The sequence below is a fragment of the Siphateles boraxobius genome, unplaced genomic scaffold (genome assembly GCF_051911475.1).
Source record: "Siphateles boraxobius isolate OS27281-9 unplaced genomic scaffold, OSU_SipBor_1 24, whole genome shotgun sequence".
In the NCBI taxonomy this organism is placed as follows: Eukaryota; Metazoa; Chordata; class Actinopteri; order Cypriniformes; family Leuciscidae; genus Siphateles; species Siphateles boraxobius.
Window position 1 is genome coordinate 16276884 of NW_027508855.1, and position 16369 is coordinate 16293252.

The window sequence follows — 16369 nt, forward strand, 5'->3', positions numbered from 1 at the left end:
CACACAAGGATTATTGCCTATATATTTACTCAAGTAAATAACACTACGAACATGGAAAACATTGATAGATTGACCTCTAAACCTTTACGCCAAGGAGAAAATCCAACGCAACTTTGAGGGGACCAAGAGAAACTTGATTATGTATTTCTGCTCAGCTAGCAACACTAGACATCAACCACACTGCAAACGCTAATACCTTTTCAAATACTGTCTACTTTCTTTGTGTAACAGTTCTATACAATAACCTATTAGACAGGACTGTTAGACAGATCGTCAACTAATAAAACACAGAGAATGCGAGCAGCACTGTGTGCTCAGGCTCTGGCTGGCAATGTCAGCGCCATCAAAATAAAAGTCACAACAACAAATGTGGCTTACGTCACTTCAGAGTTGCTACTGGCGGTGCGAATGCGAACCATTCGTTCTCGGGGAACCATCCTTTTGGCTAGTTCCTAGAACTACCCGATGCGAATGCCCCTTGCACTTGAAATCTCTGCAGCAATTTTGTCAAACAGAAGTCGAAATTATTTTCAGCTGAACCCAAATGCTCCTTTCATAATATTTATTGTGCAAACATTTTCTACTGAAAAACCAACTGAAAACAGTTAAAGCGTAATAACTGATGACTATTTGACTCTTTGATTTGTGCTCTATGCTCACAGAGGTGTCGAGCTCAGTCCGGGTGTAGTGTGTGGTGTGGGGACATCAACACATGTCCTGAAAGCACAGCTGTGTTCGAGGAAGGCCTCACAAAGGTCGGGCACAATGACATCATTTCTGCCTTCACTCAAGTCCCTGTGAAAACTCTCCTGACCCACACCTTTCCTCATCACATTTCTCTCAGCTGTGTGAAACAAACCCGGCTCTCAGTAAGTCTGCGAGCAGGCAGGAAAAGAGCCAAAAAACACAGCCGTAAAAATAAGACACCGCTCTGGAAACACCATCATGGCCGCCATGTTAAACTGCTGCTGTCTACGGCAGTGACCTACATAGTGAAGACTACGCAGGCATGTTACAAATAGCAACTTTGTGTTTCTTTTCCCTGCACAAGTTTCTCATTGATTTTTAAAGAGAAATGAATGATCTTTTACTATTTTCGTCTATAATTCAGTAATATTGAAAGTTATGCTGCATAAAAAAAATAATGAAAGAGATAACAATAGTGAGCAATGACTTAAATTCCAGGTCTGTGTCTCACGCAAAGGCTTTGACAACTTTGAATAAAGCCCACAAATCACGTGTTGAGTAAAAAAAAAAAAAAAAAAATCTCGGCATCCGAATTGTGTCCAGGGAATGTTAGGTTTCTTGATTATTCCAATGTTTTGGAAAACGGCAAATTTTTGTCTTGTTTACCATTAGCAATGTTAACTCTTTCCCCACCATTGACGGAATTGTATACGGTAGGCGGATCTATTAGGGATCTTCTGAAAGAGTACAGAATCTCTGGATCAAAACACAGGTGAAGAAGATGCAGAAACAAGCAATATCATATGTAAGCAGATGCATAATGTAAAATAACACATTCATTAACATTAAACAGCATAGAAATAAAAAACTTTCTAATGTTATTGAATTAAATATCGACCCAGGACGAGCTAAAGGACTGTGAAGCTTTAGGGGTGTTGATGGACTTGATCTACTCCATCTATGTTTTAATTATTGTTCTGAATCCAATCTGGATGTAGTCTTTGACAAAAAAATAATTTTGCTCAGCTTTTTGCTAAAAATATTGCTTTTTTATGAAACTTACCCACTTTCAATTATTGATAAAAAAAGAATGCATTAAGTTACAATAAAATGTTGTTTTTTTAAAAGCTGAGGGTCGGTTTCAAAATATTAATTTCATTCAAAATAGTTAGGAAAATACAGTAATATTGTGAAATATTATTACAATTTCGAATAACTGTATTCTGTTATATTAAAAATGTAATTTAATCATATGATGTGAATTTTCAGCATCATTTCAGTCTTCAGTGTCACATGATCCTTCAGAAATCATTCTAAAATGCTGATTTGCTCCTCAAGAAACATTTTCTTGTTGAAAACAGTTGTGTTGCTTCCTAATATTTTGTGGAAACCTTAATGCATGTTTCAGGATTCTTTGATGATGAAAGTTAAAATGAAGAGCATTTATTTGAAATAGAAATATTTTGTAACATTATAAATGCATGCAATGCATCCTTGCTGAATAAAAGTATTTATTTCCTTCTAAAAAAATAAAACAAACAAACAAACAAAAAAAAGTTTACTGACCCCAAAGATTGAACAATAGTGCAAATCCCTTTAAGTATAGCATTGATGAAACAGTTTAGCTAGGGAACATCTGCCAGGATGGTTGTAATACAATGGATAATGTGAGTAATGATCATAACATGATTTAAAAACAAATCCGCTGGGAGTCAAAAGGTTGAATCTTGAGTTGACCTCTGCGTCAACTGTGCAGCTATTCCTCTCTCCCTTTACGTAATGGAAAATATGACTGATGTTGGACCCCATAACTATATCTCAACATCTCAAGGGTTCTTTTGTGCCTCCATAGCAAACGACATAACATAGCTTGAGAAATTACAAATGAATTATTCCAAAGAGACAGGAAGGGTTTCTTACATAGGTTGCAGGCCCCTGACACTGGGTTGCAGTTCTTGTCGTGACATGGACAGGTCTGGGCACAGTTCACTCCGAACTGACCGAACTCACAGGTCAGGTTGCAGCTAAAATGAAAAGAAATGCAAGGAGCACTGAGAAAGAGAGTAAATACAATCATTGTGTACAAAGCAACAGGAGTTTCCAGTGAAAATGGAACATGGCAGTTTGGGGAATTACGGGCAATTATGTAGATGTTGGCAATGCAAATCCAAGAACAGAAAAGAGGAATGAACAATTATATTAAATGAAACGAGGACAAAAGTTATTATTGAAAGACACTGAACGTCACTGAACTGAAACCAAAAAAATTATTCAAATGTCTTACAGAGAAAAAGGAAGTATTGCATAAAAATACATTTTATTTTTATGTGTTTAAAGTGAAGTTTCATCAATTGAAGATAAAGCTATTATATGATTAAAGTGCAGTTTGTGGTCAATATTTAGATAAATATTCAACTAAGTGAAATAAACTAATTTGGCATTTCCTAAAGAAGCCAATTGGAGTTTAATATGCAAATATTACAAGGATGTAATTTAAGATTTTGAATGCTGAATAATCGAACAATTTATTTATTAATGTTTCACTATACCGTTCACTAGTTTGGGGTCAGTAGGATTTTTTTTTAAATTTAAATTTAAATGTAATTAATACTTTTATTCAGCAAGGACATTGATCAAAAGTGTCAGTAAAGATATGTGTAATACTAATTTTACAGATCAGTTTCACAACATATTAAGCAACACAACTGTTATCAACATTGATGATAATAATAATACAAGTTTTATAAGTAATAATAAGTTTTTTGAGCAGCAAATCAGTATAATTAGAATGATTTCTGAAAGATCATGTGACACTAAAGACTGGAGTAATGATGCTGAAAATTCAGCTTTGATCACAGGAACAATTTATTAATAAAAAAAAAAACAAGCTAATAAAATAAATAAATAAATAGATTTGACACCATAAGCCTTCAAAGTATGAGTGGAGTCTCATCAATATTATTCTTTCAATCACTGTAATTATAGACTACAGAGTTTCAAAAATGCTTTCTTTTTTTGTTACAAGGGTAAATAAATGCTTTTCCTCGCTAAATATTTATTTATGTGTTGAATATGAATTTGTGTTTGACAAAGAACTAATACCCATTTAACCATTTGGGGTGTCCTGTTAAGCACACTGCAATTTGTTTAAAGTTACTCATCTTTGAACCATTTAGAATGACTTATTGTGATTCATCCATTAGTGAAAACAGGCCTTGATATCAAGATGACCTAAATATGTGCGTGACTCGGAGATGTGACTTACTATGTCCCATTGAAGCCAGGGTCACAGAGACACTCTCCTGTGGCAAAATGGCAGTCTCCATTAAAACAGTGGCTGCAGTCTTTTTCACAGTTGTCTCCATAGGTGCCGTTAGGACAGCGCACCTCACAGCTACACAAAGACAAAAATACAAACAGACTGAGGATCAATGGTCAATTCAAAGATTTCATCGAAAGAGTCTTTGAGGAGCAACGTAGGAAGGATTTGAGAGGTGATCTTATAAACTTTCTATTCATTAAATTGTGAAATATCCAGAAAAAAGTTTCCATAAAAATATTAAGCAGCACAGATGTTCTCAACATTGATTATAATAAAAAGTTTGTTAATCAGCAAATCAGCATATTAGAACTGAATATTAGATATTAGCACTGACACTGAAGACTGGAGTAATGATGCTGAAAATTCTGCTTTACCATCACAGGAATAAATTACATTTTAAAATATATTACAATAGAAAAAAGTCATTTTAAATTGTAATAATATTTCACAACATTACTGTTTTATTGTATTTTTGATCAAATAAATGTAGCCTTGGTGAGAATAAGATACTTCTTTAAACATTTCCTTTAAACCATCACAAACTTTTAAAACAGTAGTGTTTTGATGTATAAATGTTTTGTTCAGATTTTATGTGCTTCTATTTATGTTTATTATTATTATAATTTCAATCATATAGTGTTGTGTGTGTAAATAACACTTTCTTAGTGAATTCCACCTCATTTGTCTAATACCAAGTGATACAAAAATATATATATTTTTGTTTTGTTGTTTCATTAACAGTAATTATTTTATAACTGTTAGCTACGATAGGGTTCACTACCAGCCAAAGATTCATACCGATCTCCAATCCAGCCGGGATTGCAGTGAGAGCACTTCCCATCGATGCGGTTGCAGAAGTGGCCGTCTTTGCACAGTGGACACTGATCCTTACAGTTCTCTCCGAAATAACCTTCCACACACGCCTGGTCACATCTTGTCCCGTTCCAGCCGCTCTCACACGTTACACAACGTCCGTCCGTCACCTTACAGGGCTGCTGGCCTTTACAGTGGCCACACCTGAATCAACAGCAAAAAAGGAAAGCCCGGGATTGGTCAGGTCCAGGTATGGTCAGTCAAAAAAAGAAGAGAACAAGTTATGGCAAAAATCAAGAAGATATAAAGCTCTGAATACGAATATACTGCACACTAGTGCTCAAAAGTTTGGAATTTCGGTTACACTTTATTTCGATAGTCCACTTTAGACATTCTACTATCTCAATAACTTTCAACTACATGTCACCAAACTCTCATTAGAGTAGGAGACTATTAGGTTAGGGTTAGTAGAATAAGTGTGGCATGCAGTTGCAAAGTTGCTTATAGTTAGTAGATTTTAGTCAGCATCATTACGCCAGTCTTCAGTGTCAAACGATCCTTCAGAAATCATTAATTTCTTATTATAATCAATTTTGAAAACCGTTTTTGCTGCTTATTATTTTTGTGCGAAACCGATAAAACATTTTCAGAGTTAAAAAAAAGGTTGAAATATTTTGTTACATTTTGTCTCTACTGTCACTTTTAATCAATTGATGTATGCTTGCGGAATTTTTAAAAAAGTATTAATTTCTTTAAAAAAAAGGTCCTACCCCAAAACTTTTGAATGATTGTGTATCATGGTTTCTAGACACAAAAAAAATTGTTTTCTCTTTTCAAAATTGATAACAATTGGAAATGTTTCTCGAGCAGCAAATCAGCATATTAGGATGATTTCTGAAGGATCATGTGACTCTGAAAACTGGAGTAATGATGAAAATTCAGCTCTGCCATCACAGGAAAAAAATAACATTTTAAAATTTGTTTTGTTTTTTACAGTATTTTAGATCAAATAAACGCAGTGTTAGTGAACATAAGAGGCTTCTTTCAAAAGCAAACTTTTGGCTGGTAGTGTATATGACTTTTCCTCACCTGTTTTTGCAGTTCTGTCCGTAGAGCCCAGCTGGACACGGCTCCCGGCATAGCTTTCCTCTGTATCCGGGTTTACATGTACACGATCCATCTGCCGGGTTACACTTCCCATGCATGCACTGACAGTACCGCTCACAGCGCTGACCCCAAAGCCTCTCCTTACACTGACATCGGCCTGTAAACTGCTCACAAGGCGAGTTATTACACAGACATTGAGCACCGCAATTTCGTCCGTACCAGCCAGGGTTGCAGAGGCACCCTCTGATCTGATCGCACACAGAGTTGATGCTGCAGTAGCAGTTGTTGTTGCACTGCGGTCCCCAGTAACCGGAATGGCAGGTGCATTTGCCCGTCTCCTGGTCACATTTCCCTTTCTGACAGTTGCAGGACTTCTCGCAGTTTTCACCCCAGCGGTTGGGGTAGCACGTGCACTTCCCGGTCACGTCGTCACATTTACCGTTAGGGTGGCACGTGCACATGCCCTTGCAGTCCGGACCCCAGTACTGAGCGGGACACTCTAGGGGAGTCAGAAAGATGCACAGGTTGTAGTTTACAGGCTCAAAAGAAAGGAAACGTTTACTGTGCAACAGGGAAGCTGAAGGAAAGATTTCAGGTGATATTGTTAAAGTTTATTTAGATGAAATTCAGATTGCTTAGTTAAATGTCCTTTCACTAGTGCATAGAATGTATATTTTGTAAATACAATTTCTTAATATTAATGTGATATATAAAGAGTACCGTTCAAAAGTTTGGGGGCTTTTTTTTACAATATTTTAGAAAGTAATATCTTATGCTCACCAAGACTGCATTAATTTGATCTGAACTGATTTCTATTTGAATATATTTTAAAATTTAAGTTATTCATGTGATGAAAAAGCTGAATTTTCAGCATCATTATTCCAGTCTTCAGTGTCATATGATCCTTCAGAAATCATTCTAATTTGCTGCTCAAGAAACATTTATTATTATTATCAATGAAAACAGTGGTGCTGCTTAATTATTATTTTTTAACTGATCATTATTTTAGGATCTTTTGATGAATTGAAAGCTCAAAAGAAAATAATTTACAAAACAAAAGTCTTCAACGTAACAGTAAAAGTATTCATTTCTTCAGTCACATGATTCTTCAGAAATCATTCTAATATGCTAATTTGCTGCTCAGTAAAAATGTTTTATAACTAAACTTTATAACTTTATAAACTTTATTGATAAATTATTATGATTAATAATTATATTCATAATTAAAATTATATTTATATATATTATTAACATTATTATGATTATTATCTATGTTAAAAACTGTTGTGCTGATTAATATTTTTCAGGAAATAGTGATAATTTTTTTTCAGAATTCTTTGATGAATAGAAAATGCAAAAGAGCAGCATTTATTTGAAATCTAAATTAATTATAAATGTCTTTACTTTAATTTTTGATCAGTTTAATGCATCCTTGCTGAATAAAGTATTGATTTCTTTAAAAAAAAAAAAAAAACTTGATGATCTCACACTTTTGAAAGGCATTGTGAATATATAGGTACAGTAATTGGCCTTGGTTATATCTTTAGGAATGAAAAGTCATTTAAGAGGGGAAGGAACTATATAATTATAAACGATTATGAGATTTATTCTTTACAATAATGGACATATTAAAAGAAAGTAAGTTCAATTATTATGTCATGTTGTCTTTAAGTCTGATGAATATATTTTTTTAAACTAGCAGCACTTTAAATTTTTTAGACAATTTTCTTTGTTATATTGAAGCATTTGCTGAATTTGGAGTGGGACATATTGAAGGATTTGACTTGATGATATTCTTTTTGCTTTTGCTAATCAGAAGGGGACATTTAACAGCATGACACAAATTTAAAGGAATAGTTCACCGCCCAAAAATAAAAATTATCCTATAATTTACTTACCCTCAAGCCAGGTGTTTATGACTTTCTTCTTTCAGCCAAACACAATCAGAGTTATATTAAATAATATCCTGGCTCTTCCCACGATATCCATATTTAAAACTTTATAAACTATAATCATGGGCTTCCGGCAAACGGCCGTACGCGCATTCACTAGAGAGTCGAGTTTCGGCGGAAGGTTGACCTCTGACCCGACGTATGATGTAGGCACAGTGAAAGCTTAGGTGAGACCAGACACCCCTCGCGAAAACCACGTAACTGTCTTGTGAACGTGCATACAGCCATTGACGGAAGCCAGTGATTATAGTTTTTAAAGTTTTAAATATGGATAGGCTATTTTTCTTACAAAAACCCATTGCTTAACTTCCGAACGCATTTATTAAACCACTGGAGTCCTACGGATTCGTTTTATGATCAATAGATGGATGGATGTATGGATGGATGCACTCTTGGAGCTTCATTAACTCTGGCTCTTTTCAATGCCATTACAAAGCTGGGAAGAGCCAGGATATTGTTTAATATAACTTTGATTGTGATTGGCTGCAAGAAGAAAGTGCTGTGCAAACTGCTACAGCAAACACTGACTGACTATTTAAATGTTGAGCAGCAAGCTCATTGGCTGCAGATGCAACAGGAACCAATCAGCTTGAGCGGTGTAGTTAAAAATGTAATTGTCGGCATTTGCGTTAAGGACCTTATCAGCCTGCGCAATCTAGAGTTTCATGACAGAACTTGGTATATATCTGTTAAAAGTTTATTTTATCTGTTTTTAGGAGTGCTTTAGGGCTAATTAAAGGGCATACGTTTTGAATTATTAAAATCAGTTACTTTAATCTGAAAAAGACAAAAAGCAACTCACTTGTGTCACAACTTGCCCCAAAATATCCATGGCGACAGCGGCATTCGTTCGGTCGGACACACACCTCGTTCTCATTACAAGTGAAGTTGCCTTCACAGAGAGCTGAGGGGACAAGGACATGGTCAAGATATAAATCAAGTGATGTGACACTCAGGAAGTGATCTAACATACAGGAAAGTGACACTTACGTGTTAAACACTCTTCTCCTTGCTGCGCCCATCCGCTGCAACACGTAATCTCTGATGACCTAATGATAAGATGACAAATCATGATGAAATGATCAAGATAAATCAAGATAAAGTGCTTCGGCTTGAATATTCAATCTATACAACATTTAGCTGACATCTCGAAGAACAGCTGATCGTTAAACGTTCGAGTCAGCATATTTAGCAAATGCCCTGACCAAAGTTTCAACTGTCCGTGAGAGGTTTAAGCATGTGGAATATTGCAAATGTCTGGGTGCCATCTGTAGCTTCTTCTGAGCTTCACAAGCGCAGATGTTTCAGATAGTGAACCCGCATCCACCCGCACAAACACAGGCGTAAGCATTCATTCCATTCTCCACCCTCTCACCGACAGGAGTCATGCGAAACAGACATCCCGTTTGAAGCGATAACTTCATTGCATCGTCAGATGTGGAAAAACAGTGAGTGGATGGATCCTAAATAAGGCCACAGCCTGATGTGATTAGTAGTGCAAATGTCCTGCATTAGGCCAGTAAGTCAGTCTAATAAACAGGTTGGACTCCAGTATGAACAAGCTTTGAAAATGCTTGTCGGAATATTCAGTTGAACTTATTTAAACACATTCTTCTGAAACCACAATATAGCTTTTTGTGTGGAACTGAATTGAAATTTGTTTCACTGAAAATCCCTGAATTTGTAGCTCTCGTATGTCATTTGCAGTTCTTTGTATGCATCTGTTTTAAATATCAATTTTCAGTGAATAATGATTTAAATTTGGTTAATTCCTCACATGAAGCTATCATACTGCTTCAGACGAATGCAAATATGAATGTGTGAGTCATAACATCTCCTTTGTGTTCCACAGAAGAAAGTAAGTCATATGGGTTTGGAATGACATTAGTGAGTAAATAATGACAGAATTTTTATTTTTGGGGGTGAATTACTCTTTTAATCCAACACATATGATCCCGGTGGAATTTTGCATGTGTCTGCGGTGGATGTTTTATTCAAAGCATCACACAACAGGCCTGCTGCAGAAACTTATTGTTGCATGCCTTTCTTTTGACAGAAAATGATGGGAGGAAGAGGGAGGAATGGATTTGGGACACAATGAGGACCTGATTCAAACCTGTGTCTCCCATATGAGCACCACAGCACAATGTGTCTAAAGGTTTCAATGTGGTTGTAGACTAATAAACTACCATTCAAAAATGTGGGGTCAGTAAAACATTTTTTTTTAAAGAAATCACTACTTTTATTCAGCAACGAAGCATTAAATTGGTCAAAAGTGACAGTAAATACATATAAAATGTCACAAAAGGTTTCTATTTTGTAGAGATTAACTTGCATTATGGATTATGCATTATGGTTTCCAGAACAATATTAACTGTATTACAACTGTTTTCAACATTTATAGTAATAAGAAATTGGGTTTCTTGAGCAGCAAATCGGCATATTAGACTGATTTCTGAAGGATCACGTGACACTGAAGACTGTCTGATAGAAAACAGAACACAATGTTATTATTGATTTTCTGTATTTTTGACCAAATAAATCCAGCCTTGGTGAACCGAGACTTCAAAAACATAATAAAATCTTACCAACTCCAAACTTTTGATTGGTAGTGAATGGTAAACGTTTCAAATTATCCCTGCTATCTCTACTTCAAGTGGCTTCCCGTTAAAACTGAATACTCTCTAAGTGCCTGTTAGATATAAGACATACGCCGCCCCTCATATTCCACCACATGTGACCTCTGTGAGGCCTTGTCCACACTTTGGCTTCCTCTGAAGCGTGGGGGCCGCTCTCTGCATTCATTCAGAGTTTGTTTAGCCTATGTGTGCGTGTCTTACCCAGACATGATCTACACCACAGCCCTGACTTCTCTGCACTGTGTCAAACCCGACATACACACCACAGCTAGAACGTGAAGCTAGCGCCGCGGATGAAAGCTTAAACAAATGGAAATTGAGCATCAGTCAACAGCTAGGGGGCCAAACTTGACTCAGCAACAATAAAGTCCTGTGTGGAAATTTTGAGCAATTTTGTTAAAAGAACGTGAACTTCCTGTCAATGTCTGTGGTTGGTGAGAATCTCTGTTTGTGAGAATACACATTAGATTGAATCTGGTGGTTTCCATTTTGATCTAAAGTACAGTGATAGCCATGTGGAGCCAGTAATCGCAAAGTAAACACACTTTTAAACAACCGCGTAAACCATTCATCGCTTAACACTGCTAGTAGAATTCCCCTAAAATGCCTGCTGAGCTTAAATGCAACATGATTTTGAGATAAACTATATTCATACATCTAAATTAACTTTTTTGCAACATGTTTTGAATTAAAATAATGCCCCTCATGAAGTAATTTTTCCTGTACAACAACATAACTGCTTCATTACGTATTGTCGCAAATTTGACGGTCAACCATGTTGGTTTATGATGTCACACAGGTGGTGGAGTAATAACTTTGTTTAATGAATCCGTTTGTGATCAAATTAATTCTAGAATTTTTTGGTTATAAATTGGGGACATGCCATCTGAGGACTAATTCTCCTTTTTCTCCGTTTTTTTTTTTTTGCTTTATTTCCAGATTAAATCACAAACTCGTTCTTACATAGTAGAGCACGCACTCACATGTGCACTCTTTAAAAACAGTGCTGTAAATCTCTTGACAAACTTAATTAATGACAAACAAAATTAATGAAATTTGTATATATTCTAAATGAAAGCTATACAGTAGATTGTACTGAATGTCAACTTGCTAATTTTGCACATGTCCATGCAAACAAGAAACTGCTTCTAACCACAGGTGGAGACATGTCGTTCCAACCACACAACTTTGCGATGCTGTTTGTGAATGTTCAGTAGAACTATATGATTTCGGGAAACACAGACACATTGAACTATATGCTGATAACAACAAGAATTGTACCCATAGTTGGCTAACGATACTTTTGCAAAAGCATTTTGAGATGATCTGCATGTTCACCATGATCAATAAATTTTTTGTGATTTTTTTTCTATTTGGCATCCACTACCATTCAAAAGTTTTGGGTCAGTTAATGTGTGTTTTTTTGTTGTTGTTGTTTTTTTAAGAAACTTAAAGCTGCAGTCCGTAGTTTTTCCTCTTTGTCGCCATCTCTGTTCGAAATCTGCAATTGCAGTTATTCGCGGAATTATCAACTTAACGTGGTTGTGCCTCGGCACAGCACAGCGCGGATGAATCCAATGTTTTGAGGAGAATGTGCGGCTGTCAGTCGCCGCGCTGGTGTGGATACTGTCATTCAGAATCACAGATTCTACTTTTTGGAAGTATGACCAACATAAGAATTTTCATCGGAAAATGTAATCTTAACAAGTAAGTAACATCCACTTTTGTTCTGACCAACTAAGGGGAAAAAAGCATTGCAGTAAATCGTGCTGATTAAAGGGATAAAATCGTGCTTAAAATCTTAAGTTTATCAAGCAACGACAATACTTTTTGTTCGCAAAAACAAACAAAAATAACGACTTTATTTCAACTATTCATTTCCTTCTTTGTGGGCCTCTAGTCAGCTCACGTAGTGTGATTGCGTAGAGCTACGTCACACGTAGGCTCACTAGTGAAGCTTACGCTATTATACTAGTGAACTGACTAGAGGCCCACAGAGAAGGAAATGAATAGTTGAAATAAAGTCGTTATTTTTGTTTGTTTTTGCGAACAAAAAGTATTCTCGTCGCTTGATAAACTTAAGATTGAGCCACTATAGTCACTTGGACTATTTTAACAATGTCTTTAATAACTTTTCGGGGCTGGCAAGTTTCAATCCCTTAGAAGCCTATGGAGGAGTGATCCAGCTCTCAGATTTAATCAAAAATATCTTAATTTGTGTTCCGAAGATGAACGAAGGTCTTACGAGGTTGGAACAACATGAGGGTGAGTAAATACTGACAGAATTTTCATTTTTGAGTGAACTATCCCTTTAAATCTAACGATGCAAATTTTACTTTGTTCTCAAATTGTTAATGTTAACAACATCAGAATTGCGTGACTACATTTAATGCCCTTCAGATATTTATCCTCGTTTTCGCATGGGCGAAAAGTCTCTCCGGTTGCAGTCTCTTTTCCATTTTACAACGGGTGAATCTCCAGTTGTCACTGGTGATTGTCGTTTGAAGCTTTCTGGATCCGCCATCAAATTGATAAGTTTATATCAAGTGCTGTGAGAAAAGGCTATAAATCTCCACCTCCAACATCCTCACACGCAATATAGCCTACTAGTCGAGACTCCTTCTTTGTGTGTACAAATGTGACGTAATGACGCAAAGACATGTTCGAATTTCCCGCGGAAATCCACCAGTACCACTGGAATTAAAAACATTATTACAAGCTTACCGTATTGAATTGAGCTAAGGCAAGCAGATAGTTTTGAACACTAGCTGGTTATGTACTTGCTCAAAAATTTATTTTGGATATTTTTTTACCCAAAAAAGTTACGGAATGCAGCTTTTAAAACCTAAACTTACAAATTCTGTTATCATTTACTCACCCTCAAGTTGTTCCAAACCTGTATGGATTACTTTATTCTGCTGAACACAAAATAAGATATTTTGAAGAACCAATACAATCTTCATATATAGTTTCTCGTGTGCACTCGAAAGTTTCTCGTGAGCATGCGATAGTTTCTCGTGAGCATGTGAAAGTCTGTATATTTTTATTTTTGCAAACGTCCCTTTAGGGGCTCCTTAATGATGGTGCATTCGAAAAGGCAAAAACAATTACCTCACTTTGAAATTCAATGTTGAAATGCTTCTGATATCAGTATTACATCAGTACTCCTGCTCATTAGATTTAGGCATTGCAGTTATCCATTCAAATTAATCACTAGTTTTGATACCTGATTGCCTGTGATATTTACAGTATTTGTAAATGTGTGCCTCTGTGATTTGATAATTAATTTGGACATCAACATTGATCAATGTGATTAGGCTTCTACATCTATTCTACTTGGAATGAAATGTAGGTCATGGATATAGTATGTTGTGACTATATGTCACACCCTTGATGATATCTGCGTTTAGGTAAGAAACTATGGAACTGTACAGATCATTCTCTAAGTCTTGCAGTTTCAAACTCTCTAAAATACTGAGTAGGCCTTGAAAGATTATTACCAGTTCTTTGATATCAAATGATGCACGTTTTTCCCCCGATTTGGTTTATATGCATTTTTATGGGCTTTTAGAAGTATTTTAATACCAATTAATTGAATTATTCTTCTTTTACGTAGGCTTTTATGCCGTATCTAAAAACTATGCCACGACTTCAATGCTTCAGTGCTTGAGTTACTGGTGTCGCCCTCTATCTCTCCATGTGTGTCAGTGACCCAGATGTGAAACAGGGTTACTGACACACATCAGTTTCAAATAATTTGCTATTTGGAACGTCATAAAAAAAAGAACCTTCATTACAGTTTTAAAAAGTGCACTTTCATATTTGGCTATAATTCATTAGTTTTATAACCACAAAAACAACACAATCAGAAATGACAAACAACTTGGCCCTATTTTTAACATTAAAGCAAATATTAATATAAATATTTAATCATTTTTAATGTAGGCCTTCTTTTTCCTTTTCATTGCTGTTTTCTTGAAGTTCACGGAAATAATGTTTCATTTCTGCACTTAATAAAATAGGATTTTTCTATAGGCTACTTGTTTGCTTAATATCTAGCAGAATATGTTTTCGTTTATTGCCTTCCAAACTAAAAGTTATTCATCCAACTTACCCTGGAACTTTGCACACGTTCCTACCCTTTGGATTGAGTTCTTGACTGAAAACGGGACACAAGCATAGAAGCAAAAGCACTAAAACCGCTAAAGTGCCCTTTAGATCCATGGTAGAGGAAACAGCATCTCTCCATGCGCCTCTTCTGCTCAGCATTCCTTTCTTTTACAAACTCTAGAAGTTCTGAAGGGATATTCTGTATCTCCGAAGTCTCCAAACCTGCGACTTCAAGCGTTTGTAAGTTTATCCGCATAAATCGTTTATCCACTCTCTTTCAGACTCCAAAGGCTGAGGCAGAGGAGAGAAAAGAGGAGGAGAGGGCGCACAGAAGTTATAAACCCAAACAGTTATTCCCTCCGTCCAGCCCCAGTTCCTGAGGAGAACTTCTGCTTTTATTAAGCGCTCCAAACACTGCTGGATGTAACTGCTGCATTGTTGGAAACTTCGGACACCTTGAGATTCCCGCCGTCGTTTTCAAAGTATAGATTTTCAGAGATGATATGCTGCTTCAAAGCATGTCAAGGAAAGAAAAAAAATCTGCAAAACTATATGTGCGTCCATTTTGGAAAAGACACGGGGACTTCAAAACGGCCGTTCTCTTTTCAGAAGAAAATTAGTTATCTCTGGCTCTGGCACTTGGGAATTCGGTGCGCCTGCTCTCTTTGGCGTGCAGCGGTTTCCCAATTCTAACCAAAACCACCAGGAGCAGCTTCTCATCGAGTGGGTGTGACTTTAGTATATGTTTAGGACTTAACCATGCATCCCTGCTCCAGCCCCCATTACTAACCTCCGTCAACATGCCCGCGCACGGGCGCATGTCCGTCCGTCTCGCCTCATTACCCTACTAGTGAGGGATATTACAGTGGGGTATAGCCTACATTTAATAGGGCTATATCTGGTAAACACAACCAAACCAATAAATCGAATAGTTTTATTTAAACAAATCCCTCTCACACACAGAGAGAACAGTGCACCTTGGCAAATGTTATAGTTGGACAAGCTAATAGCTATAAGACCTGTAGAATGGCTGCTGAGGGGAAACAAACACAAGTGCACTGCAAATTCTGGAGTGGAGAATGGAGAATCAGAGTGGAATGCTGGAACACTGGTGATGCCATCATCATGATGTCAGACTCTGGTGGTTAATTTTTTTAAAATGATTTTAAGATTTGTTTTGCATAAGCACTGTAGCATATCATGGGTATAATACATTGTATTTTAGTGGTTTAGTACATGTTTAAATAAAGAGTTTTAAAATTCAAGTCTCTCTCTCTCTCTCTCTCTCTCTCTCTCTCTCTCTCTCTCTCTCTCTCTCTCTCTCTCTCAAATTTTTCAATTTTTAAATGTGCTTTATTGGCATTACTGTGTATCACAATGTTGCCAAAGCATCAACATATTATATAAAAAACAGCCACCCCCCCTCCCAATAAAAACAACAACAACATGTGTAGACCATGTTATGTGTAATATAGTAAATAAATAAATAAAATCCATCTAAATAAATGAATAAACATGTCTAACATTGTGAATGTTTAAAATAGATCTTACATCTCTCTCTCTCTCTCTCTCTCTCTCTCTCTCTCTCTCTCTCTCTCTCTCTCTCTCTCATAAATAAATACATCAATAACTATTTTGAATAAATAAATTAAAAATCGTTGTTTTTTTATGAATCATTTTTGGATGTCTCCAGAAGTTTGGTCAGATGAGCTAAATCCTCAATCTTGTAAAAGTGAAAT

At 36.2% G+C, this 16369-nt stretch overlaps 2 protein-coding genes and 1 long non-coding RNA gene across 12 annotated transcripts in view; 2 read left to right on the forward strand and 1 right to left on the reverse strand.

Moving 5' to 3' along the window:
• The window catches only part of LOC143749174 (uncharacterized), a 36915-nt gene extending 36088 nt beyond the window's left edge, over positions 1–827 (forward strand). For both annotated transcript variants that reach the window (XR_013206897.1, XR_013206898.1), the window contains one exon: positions 663–827. This is a non-coding gene — a long non-coding RNA (uncharacterized LOC143749174). The remainder of the gene's footprint in view (positions 1–662) is intronic.
• scarf2 (scavenger receptor class F, member 2) overlaps positions 1–15427 on the reverse strand; it is a 32953-nt gene extending 17526 nt beyond the window's left edge. For all 5 annotated transcript variants that reach the window (XR_013206891.1, XR_013206892.1, XR_013206894.1 and 2 more), the window contains exons 1-7: positions 14635–15427; positions 8872–8930; positions 8684–8785; positions 5912–6428; positions 4808–5026; positions 3953–4081; positions 2608–2711 (exon numbers count right to left, since the gene is read on the reverse strand). Coding sequence is in view for 1 of the 5 variants with exons in the window: in XM_077241661.1 (XP_077097776.1) it covers positions 2608–2711; positions 3953–4081; positions 4808–5026; positions 5912–6428; positions 8684–8785; positions 8872–8930; positions 14635–14789 (1285 nt within the window). In the remaining 4 variants the exon portion in view is untranslated. The remainder of the gene's footprint in view (positions 1–2607; positions 2712–3952; positions 4082–4807; positions 5027–5911; positions 6429–8683; positions 8786–8871; positions 8931–14634) is intronic.
• The window catches only part of prodhb (proline dehydrogenase (oxidase) 1b), a 38323-nt gene continuing 22793 nt past the window's right edge, over positions 840–16369 (forward strand). The window contains exons 1-3 of one of the 5 annotated variants that reach the window (XM_077241665.1): positions 840–1007; positions 4055–4181; positions 5924–5989. The gene's annotated coding sequence lies outside the window, so the exon portion shown is untranslated. Of the gene's footprint in view, positions 1008–4054; positions 4182–4961; positions 5073–5923; positions 5990–9937; positions 10087–16369 lie in introns of those variants that run through there. The other 4 variants (XM_077241664.1, XM_077241667.1, XM_077241663.1 and 1 more) reach the window with 4 other exon arrangements.